This window comes from Taudactylus pleione, unplaced genomic scaffold (genome assembly GCF_031769625.1).
Source record: "Taudactylus pleione unplaced genomic scaffold, aTauple2 ptg001346l, whole genome shotgun sequence".
NCBI lineage: Eukaryota > Metazoa > Chordata > Amphibia > Anura > Myobatrachidae > Taudactylus > Taudactylus pleione.
The window spans coordinates 959,961-978,179 of NW_028285746.1; the positions used below are offsets into that span (position 1 = coordinate 959,961).

At 44.1% G+C, this 18,219-nt stretch overlaps 1 protein-coding gene across 4 annotated transcripts in view; it reads left to right on the forward strand.

The window, feature by feature from the left end:
* LOC148443038 (cytoplasmic FMR1-interacting protein 1) overlaps positions 1-2,396 on the forward strand; it is a 116,256-nt gene extending 113,860 nt beyond the window's left edge. For all 4 annotated transcript variants that reach the window (XM_088463344.1, XM_088463345.1, XM_088463342.1 and 1 more), the window contains one exon: positions 1,784-2,396. In XM_088463344.1, coding sequence (XP_088319470.1) covers positions 1,784-1,948 — 165 coding nt within the window. In that variant the 3' untranslated portion in view covers positions 1,949-2,396. The remainder of the gene's footprint in view (positions 1-1,783) is intronic.
* The last annotated feature ends 15,823 nt before the right edge of the window (positions 2,397-18,219 follow it).

An 18,219-nucleotide genomic window follows, 5' to 3' on the forward strand; every position in this document is an offset into this window, starting at 1 on the left:
ATTGCATGGGATAACTAGAGTTACATTTTTTGTTTATCAGTGTATTACTTTAGAAAGGATAATATTTATATATCCTGGTAGATAAACTGTAAATAGTAGCAGTTTGCTTGTTGCTTGGGTGTTCAGCTTTTAGTTATAGTGACTACATATTACTCAGTTTGGCCACTGATATGCCAATATGGTCCCAGCAGATAAACGTCAATTGTCTTATAAAGTCGCCTGGTGAAATTTCTCCGATATAGACATTTCCAGAAACTGGAACTAACCTCTTCTGCCCACCTCACATAACAAGACTCTGCTTCATCCAAGACTTGCGCGAATAGGGCATAGCCAGGCAGTTAACATCAGGATTACATACCCATCCTAGCAATATCTCAATGATCTATCTAAGGATCAACAAATCTAAATGTAGATCTCTATTTGTCAATAGAGATAGTGCCTTGCAAAAGTATTCACCCCCTTTGCATTTTTCATGTTTTGTTGCTCACACCTTGAAATTAAATGGATTGTTTGAAGGTGTGCATCATTTCATTCACAGAACATGCCTACAACTGTGAAGTTGTGTTTTTTTTAATATTGTGAATCAAGCAACATTTAGGACAACATAACAGAAAACTTCAGCGTGCAAAACTATTCACCCCCCTAAAGTCAGTACTTTGTCGAGACACCTTTTGCGACAATTACAGCTGCAAGTTGCTTTGGATAAGTCTCTGAGCTTGCCACATCTTGCCCCTGGGATTTTTGCCCATTCCTGAAGGCATAACTGCTCCAGCTCCTTCATATTGGATGGTTTCCGCTTGTGAACAGCAATCTTCAAGTCTGACCACAGATTCTCAATTGGATTGAGATCTGGGCTTTGATTAGGCCATTCCAACACATTTTAAATGTTTCCCCTTAAACCACTTGAGTGTTGCTTTAGCAGTATGCTTCGGGTAATTGTCCTGCTGGAAGGTGAACCTCCGTCCCAGTCTCAAATCACATGCAGACTCAAACAGGTTTTGCTCAAGAATATCCCTGTATTTAGCACCATCCATCTATCCCTCAATTCGAATCAGTTTCCCAGTCCCTGCTGCCACCACCATGTTTCACTGTGGGGATGGTGTTCTTGGGGTGATGGGATGTGTTGGGTTTGCACCAGACATAGCGTTTTTATATAACCCAACCCAGAATTGTACTTCTCAACAACTTTGTCCCTGACTTGTTTGGAGAGCTCCTTGGTCTTCATGGTGTGATGCCTCTTGCTTAGTAGTGTTGCAGCCTCTGGGGCCTTTCAGAAAATGTGTTTATACTGACAGATCATGTGACACTTAGATTTCACACAGGTGTGGACTTCATTTCACTAATTATGTAACTTCTGAAGGTAATTGGTTGCACCAGAACTTTTGAGGGGCTTCATAGCAAAGGGGGTGATTACATATGCACATGCCAATTTTCAGAATTTTATTTATAAATATTCTTTTTTTATATATATTCTCATTTCACTTCACCAAATTAGACTATTTTGTGCAGATCCATCACATATAATTCAGATTGAAAAAATAAATTACAGGTTGTAATGTAACAAAAAAGGTAAAAAGCCAAGGGGGTGACTACTTTTGCAAGGCACTATACATATATTTGCATTTCTAAAATATCAGGAATTTTATGTAGACTATATACTGATGTAATTTTCAGGATAAATATTTGTGACCATGAGAGACATGGTCACAAATTCCCTGTGACATATCTGTGATGATAATGTAGCATAACAAGTTCAACAACCGTTTTGTTTTCATTCTTGTAGCCCTTGAAGAAAATGGTGGAACGTATCCGTAAGTTCCAGATTCTCAATGATGAAATATTTACCATCTTGGACAAGTACTTAAAATCGGGAGATGGAGAAAATACACCAGTAGAACATGTCCGATGCTTCCAGCCCCCCATCCACCAATCTCTGGCCAGCAACTAAGGCTCCACTCACTGTACTATGCTTTACATTGCCACTGTATTCTCTGGTAGAGACTGCAAAATAGGCAGACACTTTTTTTTTTTGTAGATGAACATTATATTAATGAAAAAAAAAAATAGAAAGAACAGGTTTCCTTTTTTGGACATCCAAAGGGATAGGACATTGTGTGATCTTACAGGAGCCGTGGTGCTGCGAACGTGGCTACAATATAAATTATTTTCCTGATAAAAGATTTACTGCTGTTTAACACTACTGGTCACACTGATTATCTTTTTAAAAAATAATTTTTACATTCTGGGATAAAGATGCATACAAATCATGTAATTAATGGGTTCTTGAGACTTTACTTTTTAATAGCAATGTATCTCCTTTCACTTGTAAAAATGTAATCTCTAATAACGAAGACTTTCCTGTCAAGTTTGCAATAAACCTTTATATTAACATACAACTGAATTTTGTGATTGCAATGTGTAAGTATTTCATTCTTTCTTGTATAAAGTTGTTTTTCATGTCAATGGTTAATTGGGTCTGCCCAAGTCATCACTCGTGCTTCCATTGCTCTATAAGGCTGGCTACAAATGCTGCAGAATTGCAGCTGTTATAGGTACCATCATTATCATGCTTAGTGGAAAATGCAGTCAGACGATGATCACTATCTGGCTGTGCAGTGAATTGTCGACATCTTGCACAGACTGCTTTGAAGCAGTCACATTAGTAAATATAATAATAAATGCAATACACCTAAACTTATGATGAAATGTGACCTTATAAACTCCTCTTCCTTGTTGTATTTGTGTCTTGCTTCCACCAGTCAGCAGAGGGTTAGATATCTTGTAATCTCCCCCTGGTTTGTTAGTCAGCTGCTTAGCCCTAGAGGATCCTATGGTTATTGAGAGTGGGCACAACATCAGACCTGTTAGAAGGGGACAATATTGATTCAATTCTGAAAGGTCTTCATGTGTCTTTATTTTAAACCTATAAATCAATAAAGTTTTGAAGCCTTAAGAAGAAAGTAGTATTAATGTCAGATTGAACCATACTTGCTTGTCCAGGAGACTGACGAAATTCCGAGAGTTCTAGACAATCTTCCTGCATTTCGTCGTCCTCTGCAACGGAGTCTGAGGTGATCACACAATTTGCTGAGTATCGTTTAATCATGGCCCGCCTCCTGGTGCAAAGTGCAACAAATCAGGGCAAGTGCATACTGTCAAAACTAATGAGATGGGGCAGGATGCAATTGTATGATGCGTTTCTTCAACAAAGTTTGTAAGAGAGGATAGTAGAATGCACAGAATACATTTTAAAAAGGAATATACATAAATTAATTTTTAAACACTTTGTTCAACATGAGACTGCACATGCGCAAATATTGCTGCAAGTGTGTGACCCATTTGTCATCTGTTGACTGTGCTGGACTACTGTGTCAAAAAGCTTTTTCAGCTTATGTAAATTGATTCTGTCACTTGTTGCTCTGGCTGAGTGTAAAGATCATCCCATGTGTTGCTTGCATTAAGGTGGCTGAGTGATGTGATCAGTGCCCAATTTAGCTCCTCACATGGATGACTACATTGGATGAGACCAAGGCCATTTAGTATCAAGACGAGCAGATTTTGCCCTTCTGGCATCACTGGAGTTTATTTTGCTTCCAATATGTCCACATACACAAGCAGATATCTGTCATTTTCCAATCTCATTTACAAATGTCCAATGGTGATCTGGTGGTTTTTGATAGGATCATTGCAGATTTGGGGCCACGTGGCAGAAATAGGCTGCATATCACGATGTGGGCTTTAACCATATCAAAAGCACAGAATTCCTTTGTGTGGTCTTCCAAGATCATGGGGTAAATGATTGCAATATTCATAAGGTTCCTTCAGGTTCTATGATTTGATCATGATATAATTGACCAAGCAATATCTATCTTGCACAATGTTTTAAGTTGAAATTGCTTTAGTGTAGGCCTGGCCAACCTGTGCCTCTTCAGCTGTTGTGAAACTACAAGTCCCAGCATGCTTTACCAGCTGATTGGTGTGAAGATATTATTATGATCATTTATTTATATGGCGCAACAAGTTTTCTGCAGCGCCTTACAGAGTACATAAACAGGTTGATTTACAGTACAGTACAATACAGGACAGCGATAATATTCATTGCTACATTTCTGACCATATCACTCAGATAAGCAACAATGCAAAACAACCAAGTGTTAGGTGCCCCAGTAGAGAGTAAGGAGAAGCACAAGAGGGTAGAGGGCCCTGCTCATAAGAGATTACAATCTAAAGGGGAGGGACAGACAAACAGGGGATGACACATATGGGGTAAGCAGGGAGGAAGGAGCATGTAGAAGCAAGTTAAGATGAGAGCTGGAAGGCTTTGATGAAGTAGTGGGTCTTGAGAGCCCGTTTAAAGTATTGAAGAGAGGTGGAGAGTCTGATGGGAAGCAGGAGAGAGTTACAAAGGTGGGGAGCAGCGCGGGCAAAATCTTGGAGGCGGGAGTGGGAGGAAGTAATCAAATGGCATGAGAGGCGGCGTGCATTTGTTGAACAAAGAGGGCGCACAGGAGATGTGGGGAACTCATCTTGCCTATAAAGGAAGTTTGGAAAGGGGGATTGGGATTGCATTACCTAAGATGACCTAAAATAACATACAATATATTTATGCACAACCACACAAATTCAGATTGCATTGTCATACAGTACATTCTAACTCAGGATTGTAATACAGTTCTTCCTTAATATTGGTATCCATATCTCTTAACAATTTACTGTACTAAAATTGGTCAGACACTCCCCTGATTTGGTATAACACTCCTCTCAATTTCACTCCATTAACACCAGCATCAGCTCCCATCTGCCCCCCGCCACAGAAACCGGAAATCCCCAGGCAAACCAAGATGATGGAAACTCTGGAAGAAAAATACAACAAAATGAACACAGCAGAACAATCCATTGCTGCAACACTGATCTACAATTTTTTTCAGCTCAGATATCTCACTGCCACCTTTTTAATCCTCTCGGAACAGGCTTGCAATCGACAGGTCCGCCCTGCATCTCCACCGGTTGGCTGACCTTTTTACAGTGAGTGGAATGGACCCAGGTACCTCTCGGCCACCGTCAAGGATGTGGTACTCGTCAGCAACACCTGATACGGACCTTTCCATTGATCTATCAGACAACCTGAGCATAAAAAAAATAATTTTGGATCAAATTCTCCAGTTTTGACATCATGACAGTTTGTTTATGACAACTCCTGTCTAGAAAATGCAGATGTGACATTTTACAAAGGTGTGTATGTCAGAGCTTGCAGTAAAGGTCTGGTTCAGACATTCCATAAAATCATGTGCATCAATATGCCTGCAGAACTCACCTCCCGCCAGTGACTCTCCTCTCTCCACCCTTTGTGCATCACTTTGCACATATGGTAACTGAGGAGACATGTCTGGTTTGGGCAGAGTTCAGCAAGGCAAATACAGCATGGGGAGTATAGGCAATCATATCATGACTTAATACCACATTCTCACTTTCACTGACCAATAGAGCAGTTGCTGTTACACTTCTTAAACACTTTGGGAGTGATCCTGCCACAGTGTCCAATTGTGCACTGTAGTATGCTAATACAAATCAAAAGGTTTTTCATAGTCAGGTATTCCTAATGCAGGCAATGTCCCAAGTATTTAACTCTGGGCTGGCACGGCTGTAGTTTGTCCTTAGCAACCTTGTGTCCTGTTAGCGAGAGATGAAGCAACAAAAGTTTAGTATCATTTAAACATGACATAAACGAATCAGAACATAGCAATAAATCGTCCACATATTGTATTAGAACAGATCCATTAGCAGGTTGAAAAGATTGTAAACAGTCGTATAAGGCCTGGGAGAAGATACTAGGGCTGTCTATGAAACACTGGGGCAATCGTGTACATGTGTGGTCGGAGCAGTAGGGAAAGATTGTGGATGAGGATAGTATAGGATTTGTGGCTGGGTATGATAAGTGGGATAGGGTTGTGTTTGTGGCTGAATGGGGTTTGTGAGGGTGTGTAGCTGTGCAGGTGCTTGTGTGTTTGGCGGCTATGATGGTACATTTATTTTTTCTAAAGCTAGAATACTAACAGCCATTAGCTTCTCGCTCTGGGTCTCTCTTTTTTTAACATTTTCCTTGTGATCGCTTAAGAGAGGGTATAGGATACTTGTTAAATTTTTATGGGTTTTTACATCGACTGTACCTACACCTCCATCCGCATAGGGTGGTGCGCGTGAACTATTGGTACTACCTTCTGGTACGCTACCTTGAGGTGCGTGCGTGCTATCAAGCATCGCATTCGCGACACTGTTTAGTGTCGCGTGCGCATTACCCTGTGGTGTGCATGTGATGTTGGTTTGCATCGTGTGCACACCCTTAAGCCACGTCTCCCCCTCGCACTGCCACAGTTTTAAACAATTGTTATACTTTATATTTTTCACTCGAGAACGCACCAAACAGATGTGAGCTCGGACATTGCTCAATATCTCCTTATCAAAGCTACCAATTTTAGGAAACGGCCTAACACTCTTCCTCATCATATTAAACCATAAATCACAATACCTGGTTGCATTGGCACCGTACTTAGGCCCTGATTCAGAGCCGGACGCTATTTGCGCTCGCTCGTTCAGAAAAAAGTGGTGGCTATTCAAATGAACCGTTCGCTCTTTGCGGTCTGTTCACGCCTCTAGGTCTGAACGAGCGAACAAAACTTGCGGTTGTTTTTTGGAAAACTACGCCCCCTGGCCGCTTGCATCCTACATCATGTCCGCTATTTATTAGATTAATCGAGTACATCGACCAGCGTATGAACTGCTCGCTATTCTTGTGGTTGGTTTTTCCTACCACAATCTTGCGAGCAGTTCTGACTATAAAATAACCCAGTGACGTGGTCAATGACGCTGCTGTATTAATTATGCACACCCATAAAATGCCCGTTTTGACCTTTAAGCACGCCTGCGTTCTGATCTCCACTCCCCATTTTCAAGCACCTTCCCCTGTTACCACCCACATACGCCTCCTCATGTCACTCAAAATAGCAGGCATTCGCTATTTAGCGAACAAACGATTTTCGGCCGCACTGACTGCTTTGCGCATGCGTATTACGATCCGTACGCATGCGCAGTTGTGTAAGCATCGCTCGGAACGAACGAGCGGCCGCTTACGAGCGGCTCTGAATCAGGCCCTTAGTATGCATAATATGCCATGCCGACCCAAGTGGTGATTCTAACAGCAGCAAATCGTCTACCATCTCTACTGTTTGCTTGGCCCCCATCCTGGGAGAACCCGAAGTTTTTCAATAAAGATTTAAACTGGTGAAAGACACTCAAGATACTTTCACTTACCTATGGAAGCTAATTTCTAGACGCTCCCACTCACCTATGGAAGCTAATTTCTAGATGCACCCACTCACCTATGGAAGCTAATTTCTAGATGCTCCCACTCACCTATGGAAGCTAATTTCTAGATGCTCTCACTCACCTATGGAAGCTAATTTCTAGATGCACCCACTCACCTATGGAAGTTATTTCTAGATGCTCCCACTCACCTATTATCTCTCAGTTCACAATCTCAAGTTTCCAGTGCAGCTCAATTACAATGCTCAAATAACCCAACCTAATTACTAAACAATGCAATCACACTGAGAGCCGGTCCCTACAATAAAGACAACATGTACACCTGCTGATGTGTATAGAACGGTAGCTACTACTGAGCAGCTAGGCTAACTCCTGCATCTAGCCCTTAAGGATCATGCAATACCCTTAATCTTTTAGGAACCAGGTTACACCCTAAACCAACAAATGCTCACTGTTAAACACTTTTCCTGCGCAGAAAAATAAACGTTCTCCCAGAGTATGGCAACACTGATCGAGATACTTACAATAATGTTAGCTATCAATAACAAAATGCAATTTCAACGGCTTTGTTCAAAACACGTGGCAGCACTACCGGAAATATGTGTACGCTATTGTGCGACTGGTCGCATACACATTAATGCGATTTCCCCTTTTAAACATACAATTCTATCAATGAGGGTATACAAACTTTTTCCTTGCTTGTCCCTGGATACTAATCAGCACTCCTTTTACACAATAACCAGCAGTGCGCTCTCAGCAACAAAATGGTAACAGGCGACCGCTAAATGCGTCTCCTGTTATGGCGCCTCCACCCTTTTGCTGAGAGACAACTGACCAAGTGTTACCGTGTATCAGATAGCGTGATTCACACTGTGAGCCCCCAACTGTTATATCCTGATTAAACCTTTGCACAATCCTGCCTATAAACCTCTAAAACATAAATAGCGCTAAGTAGCGCTATGACCAGTCGCACACCCCAATAAATGCTCTCAGACTTTGGCACTTGTGGTCCAACGCACAAAAGTTATTATTCAAGAAAAGTACAGATAGTTACACGCTGTGATCTAATATAATAAGTGCAAATAAATCATACAGTCACAAGGTACAGTCGATACATACGCAAGCGCTCTGGAACCAGATCCCGGCATAAAGATGAAACCTCCGTCAACAGCAAAGCAGGAAGACTGAGCTTCCAGTTTCAGAGCGTCTACATATATACCCTTACCGTGATAAGCAATAGAATAAAACACGTTTGGCATGTTCTCCTTGGTTCTTCTTGCTTCTTCTGTTACGGTACAATTCATAGGTCAGTGTAAAGATCATAATCCAGCCTCTAACAGCCCATTGTGTCCACTTTCCTGCTGCATAGTAATCTAATCTGGTTACATTAAAAAATAAATTTTAATGCCTAACTCTAATATAGTTCATAATTCGCAGACACATGTTACGATATCCCCGCCGATGGAACCGGAGATCTGCAAAGACACAGTAGTTTAGAACGGTACCAAACATGGTCCACTTATCATGTACTAAAACATAGTTATCATAAAACATACATTTCCCAGCATTGCAAATAAGAGTAAAATCTTGGTAAATAACCTTTATTAATGCGGAACCTTTTTTTTATGTAATTGTGTAGTATGTGAGTATTAGGAATATGAGGAAAGGACGCTAGTTAGCGCTGTGTTGGTATGTGTTCGTGTGTATGAAATAGCAACTGTATATATATCTCTCTGTGAATTTCTTGGTTTTGACATTATTTGTCTGGATTTACAAAAATGACAGGCAATGGGGTTTACACAGATGATCAAACGATGTCTAATGAAATCACAAAGGCAAGGCTAATTCGTTTAAGCCTCAGACATAAATACAATGGTTTATTTAGCTTAAACCACATCAGATACTAATGGCCTACAATGGCTATCGATAGCTTAAATGCCTAACAATGGTTTCCTAATTCACTCTGAGTATATCAATGTCTGTATTGTGGTACAATTTTCATAGGCATACTGTGCTGTGTGCAGAGCAAATGCTCACTGTATCTTTGTTTATTCTTTAATCACTTGTAACAGACAAATCCACAAAACTCGTCTTGTCAACCCTGAATGTTTTTATGTAAAGATTTTATTTTAGTTATAGCTAAAATGGCGTTTTGTGACTAGTTGTAAAATGGCGTCTAGTTTGCCATTCGCAAGATGGCGTCATGCAGATTCCGACTGTAAACAGATTCTGTCCTAGCCAATTATCCGGCTTCGTCAGATTTTTGCTAACATTCGCATTTTTCCGCAGCTGTGTTGCATGTGAAATCGCAGCTGCAATCACAATAGCGTCCATTTCAGGCCCCCAGTACGGTATGGGCATCACTTATAACCTATTATACCCAGCGTGACCATCCAATTTATTTACCACTGTTCAGTCTGGAATGCAGGATTCAGAAGCTCCTTCTAGGGACTACATCACTGACCCCTCTTTACCCTACATCACATCACTGACCCTCTATGCCCTACACTTCCCTTACTGACCCCTCCACCCTATCCTACACTACACTGTAAAAATATCACTATACTACCTCCACACTACATCAGAGACAAAGAAACACACGGGATAAAGACATATATAGTATTGTGGGTAGCAGACACTGATGCACTAGGCAGAGGAGAGAGAGTCTGATGAAAGTAAAGCACAGGGGAAAGTGGGTAACACACACCATGTCACTCCACCCCTCGTGTCACTCCAGCTCTCTGCTGAGTCACTCCAACTCACCCGTGTCACTTCACCCCCCATGTGTCACTCCACCGCTCTGCCCTGTGCCATTCAAGCTCCCACCCTATGCTCTTTGAGGTACTGCCCTGGCATTTACAGCGTTGCAGGGATAACTCCTGCTGTGCCCTCTCATGCCACAGGGCTCCGGGTGACTGCCCGGATAAGCCAGCCCCTGGCTACTTTATACAAATTCTTTTATGCCAAAAAAAATGAGTCCTAAGTATTTAGTACACTATTAGCGAATCAAGCAAAGTTCAGGGAAAAGAACAGGAATCGCTACCCGTGGTGGAGCATTTAAGCTGCGCCAGGCGTTTCACGCTATATGGTGTGTAAAGGATACTTTCTTGGGCAAGGGGGGGGGTGCTTATGGGTGTCCAGCATTTAACTGATATATTTCAGAGGCGAGTTCGCTTTTTCCTCTTCTGACAGTTCATAACTTCAGATTTGTACAAGCACAACATTACACTTCAACTATCCTTGTCTCTTTATCTATCATATGTCTAATTCACTACCGTGTTTCCCCGATAATAAGACACTGTCTTATTTTTTTTTTTGGTCAAAAAAACTCCATAGGGCTTTTTTTCGGGGTAGGGCTTATTTTAATTAACATTGACAGCAATTTCAATAAACAGGTAAGTGTGAACAAAAAAAAACTACCTTTATTCAAAAATGGTCTCTACTTTCCTCCATGGCGCTGCTGCAAATGACGCTGCCACGCATGCCAGCTGCCGCACGCTCACTGTGAGAGAGTGAGACGCTGCAGCTGTGATTGGATGCCATTGTTAAATCTTTAACAGCGGCATCCATTTCATGCGGGGGGCGGGCATTTTAGTGTAGCGCAGGGACCGGACAAAATGGGGATTTTGTTAGGGCTTATTTTCGGGGTAGGGCTTATTTTGGACCGTTTTTCAAAAGTAAGGGTAGGGTTTGTTATCGGGGAAACACGGTAGATATTGTATTTCCAAATGAGAATATATGTCTAAAGCTATTTCATATTGTTATATTACTCTGTGTATCTTATTATGATAAACAGACGTACTGGTAATAATCAATGGGTTTCTCAATGTTCACAACTAGAAGAAAAAGCACTTGTGACCCAATTGCTTTACATGTATTAAAATTTTACCAACTGTTATGCACAAAGAAATCCACTTCCATCTATTTTACATAGGGTATATCTCACCGTTCAACCGTAGCTGGATGGGATTAGTCTCATTCGTCTGGTCCTAAATGTGCCTTTGTAGATGCCTCACTATAGCATTGTCTGTGGGATTGTCCACCAATTAAAATATTCTGGGTGTATATTAAAACCTATGCTATTGCCTACCTCCTCATTTTCTTGCCCCTGACACCTGAATGGGCCATACTTGGAGTAATAGCCCGGGGTCTAGATACACTAAAGGAAGTAAGGAACTCCAATTTATATCTGCGGCAAAAAAAAAAAAAAAAAAAAAAATCCATACTCCAGCACTGGATTCATCCCAACCCTCCTAGCTTGTTTTTTCACAAAAAATTATTTTTCTTTTTTTAAAAAGGATTGACTGGAGGCATCTCTTCATAAGGAGGCTAGGGTGCAGAATTTTTCTCGCATTATGGGAAAGCTATGTGGATACTTTGCCATCCTCTGCGCAGCTGCAACTTTAAAACTTGTTTTCAACACACAGGTCGGTATAATACCAGATTATTGTTGGAGTATGATCTTATTCAGGTGTAGTCTCTTTGGTGTCTTTCTTTTATTGTTGTGTAGGTTTGAGACCTCCCCCTTGGAGAACGAGCTTACCCCTCCCTTTCCTCTTTTTTTTTTTTTTCTTGTCTTTCTTCCTCTTATTACTATATGTAGATTTATTGTTATCGTTCACTTTTATATATATTATTGAAACGTCCTTTCTTTTTCTTATTGAAGTGCTCTTTTGTAAGTCTATATTGTTTCAGTGTACACCGATGGCAGGGGCGGATTGGGAATTAAAAGCGGCCCTGGAAAAAATCCCGAAAGAGGCCCCATGTGCGCGCACCTGAAAAGTAGGTGTGGCCTTGCAGCTAGGGGTGTGGCTGCGTGTGAAATGCTACACCCGCAAGCTACTCCCCTTGTTTTCATCATGCTGGGGGCACGCCCAATGCTCTGGGAGCTGATGGATATGCCCCCAGCTCCTCTTTCCAGTGAATAAGCACAGCGTGTGAATAAGTGTTTTCTTACCTATATGATTTCTCTGCAACAAGGAACTCTTGAAGAAATTGATCCTCCCTGGACAGGCTGTGTCTTGGCAGTTGTCGGTTTTCACTATTCATGCTGGAGATCACATGATCCGGAAGCCGCCTGTAAGCGTAGGAATAAAGCCAATGTCATCAACATGCAACAGAGGTTCCCGCCAGTACCATCATCCTGTATCTTCCCCCTGTCACTCTCCAATACCATCCACCTGGATCTTACATCCCACTGTCCAGCTCCATCTCCTTTTTGCCCCAGCACCATCTCCTCTGTGCCCCCAGTGTCAACCCTCTCCCCACATCACAACATCCTCCCACAGCAAAACCCTCTCCCCTCACAGCACTCCTCACAATCCCCTTCAGCACAGCCCCTCATCACAGTCCCCCTCATAGCACAGTCCTCCACAGCTCAGCCCCCTTATCACAGTCCTTCATACCACAGTCATCCTCAACATAGTTGCCCACTTGCCAGCCCCTTCATAGCACTGCTCCTCCCAAATCAGCCCCTCATAACACAGCCCCCCTCATCACAGTTGCCCTCATAGTACAGTCCTCCACAGCTCAACCCCCTCATCACAGCCCTTCACACCAGTCCTCCTCAGCACAGCACCTCACAGCAAGATTACCTGCATAGCACAGGCCCTCTCACAGCACAGTCCCCCTTATATGACAGCCCCCTCAGAGCACAACCCCTCACAGCATAGTCCCCAGCAGGCCCTTAGCACAAAATAACAGCTCCACAGACAGATCATCTCTCCCTAGTTCGGCAGAACCCCCCTCCCCCCCACAGACAGATCATATCTATTATCTTAGTACAGAATACCCCACCCCCCTCAGGTCATCATTAATCATTTCTCCCCAAAGCCCCCACCCCAGACATCCTTCTCTCCAGACTCCATCTCCCAGCCCCATTGCCCTCATCTCATCATGAATTTGAAATAACACCCAGCCCTGACCTCTGATGGCTAGCCTAGGACTGCTACCACCAGGCACTGACAGACTGCTGCAGCCAGCTGATTGTCTCCTCTCCACTATGGTCCCTCCCCAGACCGTGAAGTTAACTTAAGAGCCTTCCGGCTATGACATTAAACTTCTTCACAGCCTGGGGAGGGGAGAGTGGAGATCAGACAATTGGGCAGACAGACTGCACTGAGCAGCCCCGTAACTTACCCCCTGCGGCTGCACCAACCACCGCTGTCAGTGGCGTAAGTTCATCCCAGTCACCCGGAGGCAAGTTAGAGATGTGCGCCCCCCAAAAAAGGAAAGATATATATATATACACACATACATACGTTGCGGCGATAAGAAATTATAATTATCAGGACTAGGATCTTATAATTCATAAATATCAAAAGCACGCTGGACGCATGCGCAGAGGTACTTCTAAGTCATTACCCCTGAAGTCCCTCTATCGCAAAGGACAGCTCTCCCGAAAGCGATTTTAACCGCAATTGCTCAAGCGTATGGTGTTACTAAATGCTGCTATGATTGCGATGAGTGGTGGGATGCTTAATGCATCCCACCCCAAGTGTCATGCACTTTAAGGGTCATCATGATACCTATTTGCAGACCAGGGCCCCCATTTATTAATGATCGCAATTGCAATGTGATCTGGGCATGATATTACCATCCATGATAACATTGCAAACTGCGATCATAGCACCGGCATGTACCAACCCGGAACATTCAGGGACAGGGGCTCCGAAAAGAACCCATCACTGCAACGTGCCCGGAGAGCTACAGGGGCTGTTGCGCATGCGCAGTCCCGCTGACTGCTCATGCACTGCCGCCATTGGCGGGGGAGGGTTCCGGAGGAACCCTCTGCCGGCTAATTATGCGCGCTGTAGCCCATAGGCTACAGCGGCTGAAGTCATCTTCTTGTGGCGTTAGCTGCGGGGCCAATATCCGAATGTTGGTAAATTTGACAACATGGGGGAAACTAAATATTTGCAGTTAACCCCCGAAAACAGGTGTTTTCAGGGATATAGCAGCAAATATAGAATAATAAATGGGCCTCGAGCAACAGTGCTTTGATGTGACTGATAAAATGTAGACACATGATTCACACATGGCAATAATGACAGCTCTCTTCCCTCACATACGCAAACAGCACTCCAGCCACACAGATCCCCCCACACACACATATAGCACTCCAGCCACACAGATACCCCCCCACACACATACAGCACTCCAGCCACACAGATACCCCACACACATACAGCCCTTCAGCCACACAGATCCCCCCCTACACACATACAGCACTCCAGCCACACAGATACCCCCCCACACACACATTCAGCCCTTCAGCCACACAGATCCCCCCCCCCACACACACATTCAGCCCTTCAGCCACACAGATCCCCCCTACACACATACAGCACTCCAGCCACACAGATACCCCCCCCACACACACATACACCCCCCCACACACACATACAGCCCTTCAGCCACACAGATACCCCCCCCACACACACATACAGCACTCCAGCCACACAGATACCCCCCCACACACATATAGCACTCCAGCCACACAGATACCCCCCCACACACATATAGCACTCCAGCCACACTGATCCCCCTCACACACACATACAGCACTCCAGCCACACAGATCCCCCCCCACACACACATACAGCACTTCAGCCACACAGATACCCCCCCCCACACACACACACATACATCACTCCAGCCAGTGGTTGAAGTGGGAATTTTGAAGTGGGGGTATAAAGACAGAGTGTGAGCGCCGAAGGCGTGCAAAGAAATGGTTGTGGCTATGCATCATGAGGGATGTGGCCACTCAAAACGGGGGCGTGTCATGCATCCATCTCTCATTCCTACCTTTCATCTCTCACCTTTTGCACTTCTCGCTCATCTCAAACACATAGGCCCCAGCCGCAGAAAATAAATAAATCACATAATCTGTGTATGAAGAAAGACAACATTGGCACCCATAATGAAAACCCAAACACATAGGCCCCTACAAGAAATAAATAAATTTCATTACAATTTGGGGATAACGTTTGCGATGCCATGAATTGAATGCAGCAAGGCCGCCCCCCCTCCCCCGTCGTTACCAGCATCGACAAGTGTGTACGCACTTAACGATGCCGCCACCCCCGCTGGCTCCCGTCGCCGATACCTACACACATCATCTATTGTGTACACACCTTAACTGCCTGTCCAATAGAATAGCTCCAGCAACCTGTTCCCAGCGCTATTCAACATTGCCCTAAATTGAATTAACCCCATTGGCACCGATGTGAAAATAAAAAATACATAGGTTACAGGAAAAAACAAACAAACTTAGGGCAGTATCCAGGTAGCCTGGATATATTTTCGGTGGCGAAAAACGGAGATTTTTCAATAATAATCCCTGTTTTTCGCTGACTTTTGACGTTTTTACGCTATCCCATTTGTTTCGGGTGAACAAATAGGATAATTTGCCCGAAAAAAACCCCACATACAATCCGTGATAAGTTTACAGACCTATGTGTTTTCACCAATAAGTGTCTGCATCGGGCCAGACTACGGGGCTACTTGGATAGCCCCGGGGGATCCAAATCATGTTTGGTGGTAATTGGATACCGCCCATAGGCGTTTCATGAACAAAAATAAAACATATTGGCACAGATAGGGAAATGTTGTGGGGTACAAAGGGGTGTTAAGGAACACACAGGTAATGCAGCACATAGAGAATGTGGGGTAAACAGAGGAGGTGGGGGTAGACAGAAAAGGTGTAGTACACAAAGGAAATGAGGTACACAGAGAAAGTGGGGCACACAAAGGAAATGAGGTACACAGAGAAGGTGGGCCGGCCGAGCAGAAAGGGCAGGCGGCAGCTGCTGAGGTAGAATGCTGGACTCTGCCGCGGGGATGTGACAGAGACTTTCCGGCAGTGAGTAAGGGTCGGGCACTTAGTCGGGAGATGCAGTCGGGAAGTATGGCGGGCGAAACAGGCACCAGGTGGCACACTGCCATAATACACACACTGCGGCTGGCTATGGCTTCAGGGGGCCGGGGCTGTCCTCCTGTGACTGACAGCCTGTGAGCAGCGTCACTCACTGACAGCCCTCCATCCTTGCAATTAAAAAAAGTTATCTGTCACTCACCCGCGGGCCAGCACTTCTTCACCCTTCATCCCTCGATGACGCCGTCGCCGACCGCGGGCAAGCTGGGTGGGTGGAGCTTAAATAGGCTGGCCTCTCTGTTCGCGAGATAGGCTCGGCCGCGCAGGCACACTGGCAGCCGGGCTGCCTATGCAAAACACACATTGTACAGGGGCCGGGTGACGCGAGTCGGGGGGCGGGGCCACAATTGAAAAGCGGCCCCACAACCAATCGGCCCACCGGGATTCTTCCTGCAAAAAGTAATGGCCAATCCGCCCCTGACCGATGGTCTAAAGTTTTGAGAATGACACAAGTATTGGTTTTCACAAAGTTTGTGGCTTCAGTGTTTTTAGACCTTTTTGTCAGATGTTACTATGGTATACTGAAGTAAAATTACAAGCATTTCATAAGTGTCAAAGGCTTTTATTGACAATTACATTAAGTTTATGCAGAGAGTCAATATTTGCAGTGTTGACCCTTCTTGTTCAAGACCTCTGCAATTCGTCCTGGCTTGCTGTCAATCAACTTCTGGGCCACATACTGACTGATGGGCACCCATTCTTGCTCATCAATGCTTGGAGTTTGTCAGAATTTGTGGGTTTTTGTTTGTCCACCCGCCTCTTGAGGATTGACCACAAGTTCTCAATGGGATTAAGGTCTGGGAAGTATTCTGGCCATGGACCCAACAGTAAAGCATCCTGAGACCATTCATGTGTGGGGTTGCTACTCAGTCAAGGGAGTGGGATCACTCATAATTTTGCCTAAGAACACAGCTATGATAAAAGAATGATACAAAAACATCCTCCAAGAGCAACTTCTCCCAACCATCCAAGAACAGTTTGGTGACGAACAATTCCTTTTCCAGCATGATGGAGCACCTTGCCATAAGGCAAAAGTGATAACTAAGTGGCTCGGGGAAATGCTTGTAATTTTACTTCAGTATACCATAGTAACATCTGACAAAAAGGTCTAAAAACACTGAAGCTGCAAACTTTGTGAAAACCAATAGTTGTGTCATTCTCAAAACTTTTGGCCATGGCTGTACCACATGCTCATTTTGTGCATACATGTCCTTTTATTGTCTTTGTGTGGACATACTGTTGTTGCACTCTGTAAATTTGTGATATGTTCAATAAAACCATGTTTAAAAAATAAAATTGCCCATTTAAAAGCAAGATGCCGCTTAGTAAATAAACCACTATAACACCAACTAAGAAACATGGAGACACAGGCGTAATGGTCTGGGGCTTTTTTGTTTATTCCAGAGTTGGCAACTTGCACATAGTAATCAAAAAGGATACCAAAGCATTTTTCAGCACCATGCAATACTGTGATCTGTGCCTAGTTAGTCAAGAGTTCATCCTACACAGTAGGATAATGACCTAAAACATACCTCCAGGCTATGTCAGAACTACCTTTGAGGAAAAGAACAAGGCTGTAGGCTTTAAATTATGGAATGCCCAGCACAGTCTCTAGACTTAGGCTCTGACAGAGCGCTCGCTCTGAATTAGGGCCGTCCTTCTGAATTTTTAGAGCGGCCACCTGGCCGCTCTTATAGCTGTGGGTGACCACCCACAGCTATAGCGAGCGGCCAGGAAGATGGTCGTGATGGTCAAGACCAACACGACCATCAGGCTTGCGACGAGACCCTTGTGGTAGGGTCTTGTTGCTGCAAGCCCTGGAGTGCTTTTGGCTCTATCTGAGCCGAAAGCACTCCCACTGACATCACTTGTGATGTCAGTGGGGCCGGCCCCAGACGGTAGGCGTCCCCATGGGAACGCCTCCGTCTGGCCAGCCATGCCCCCGGCACGCCCACCAAAAGGGG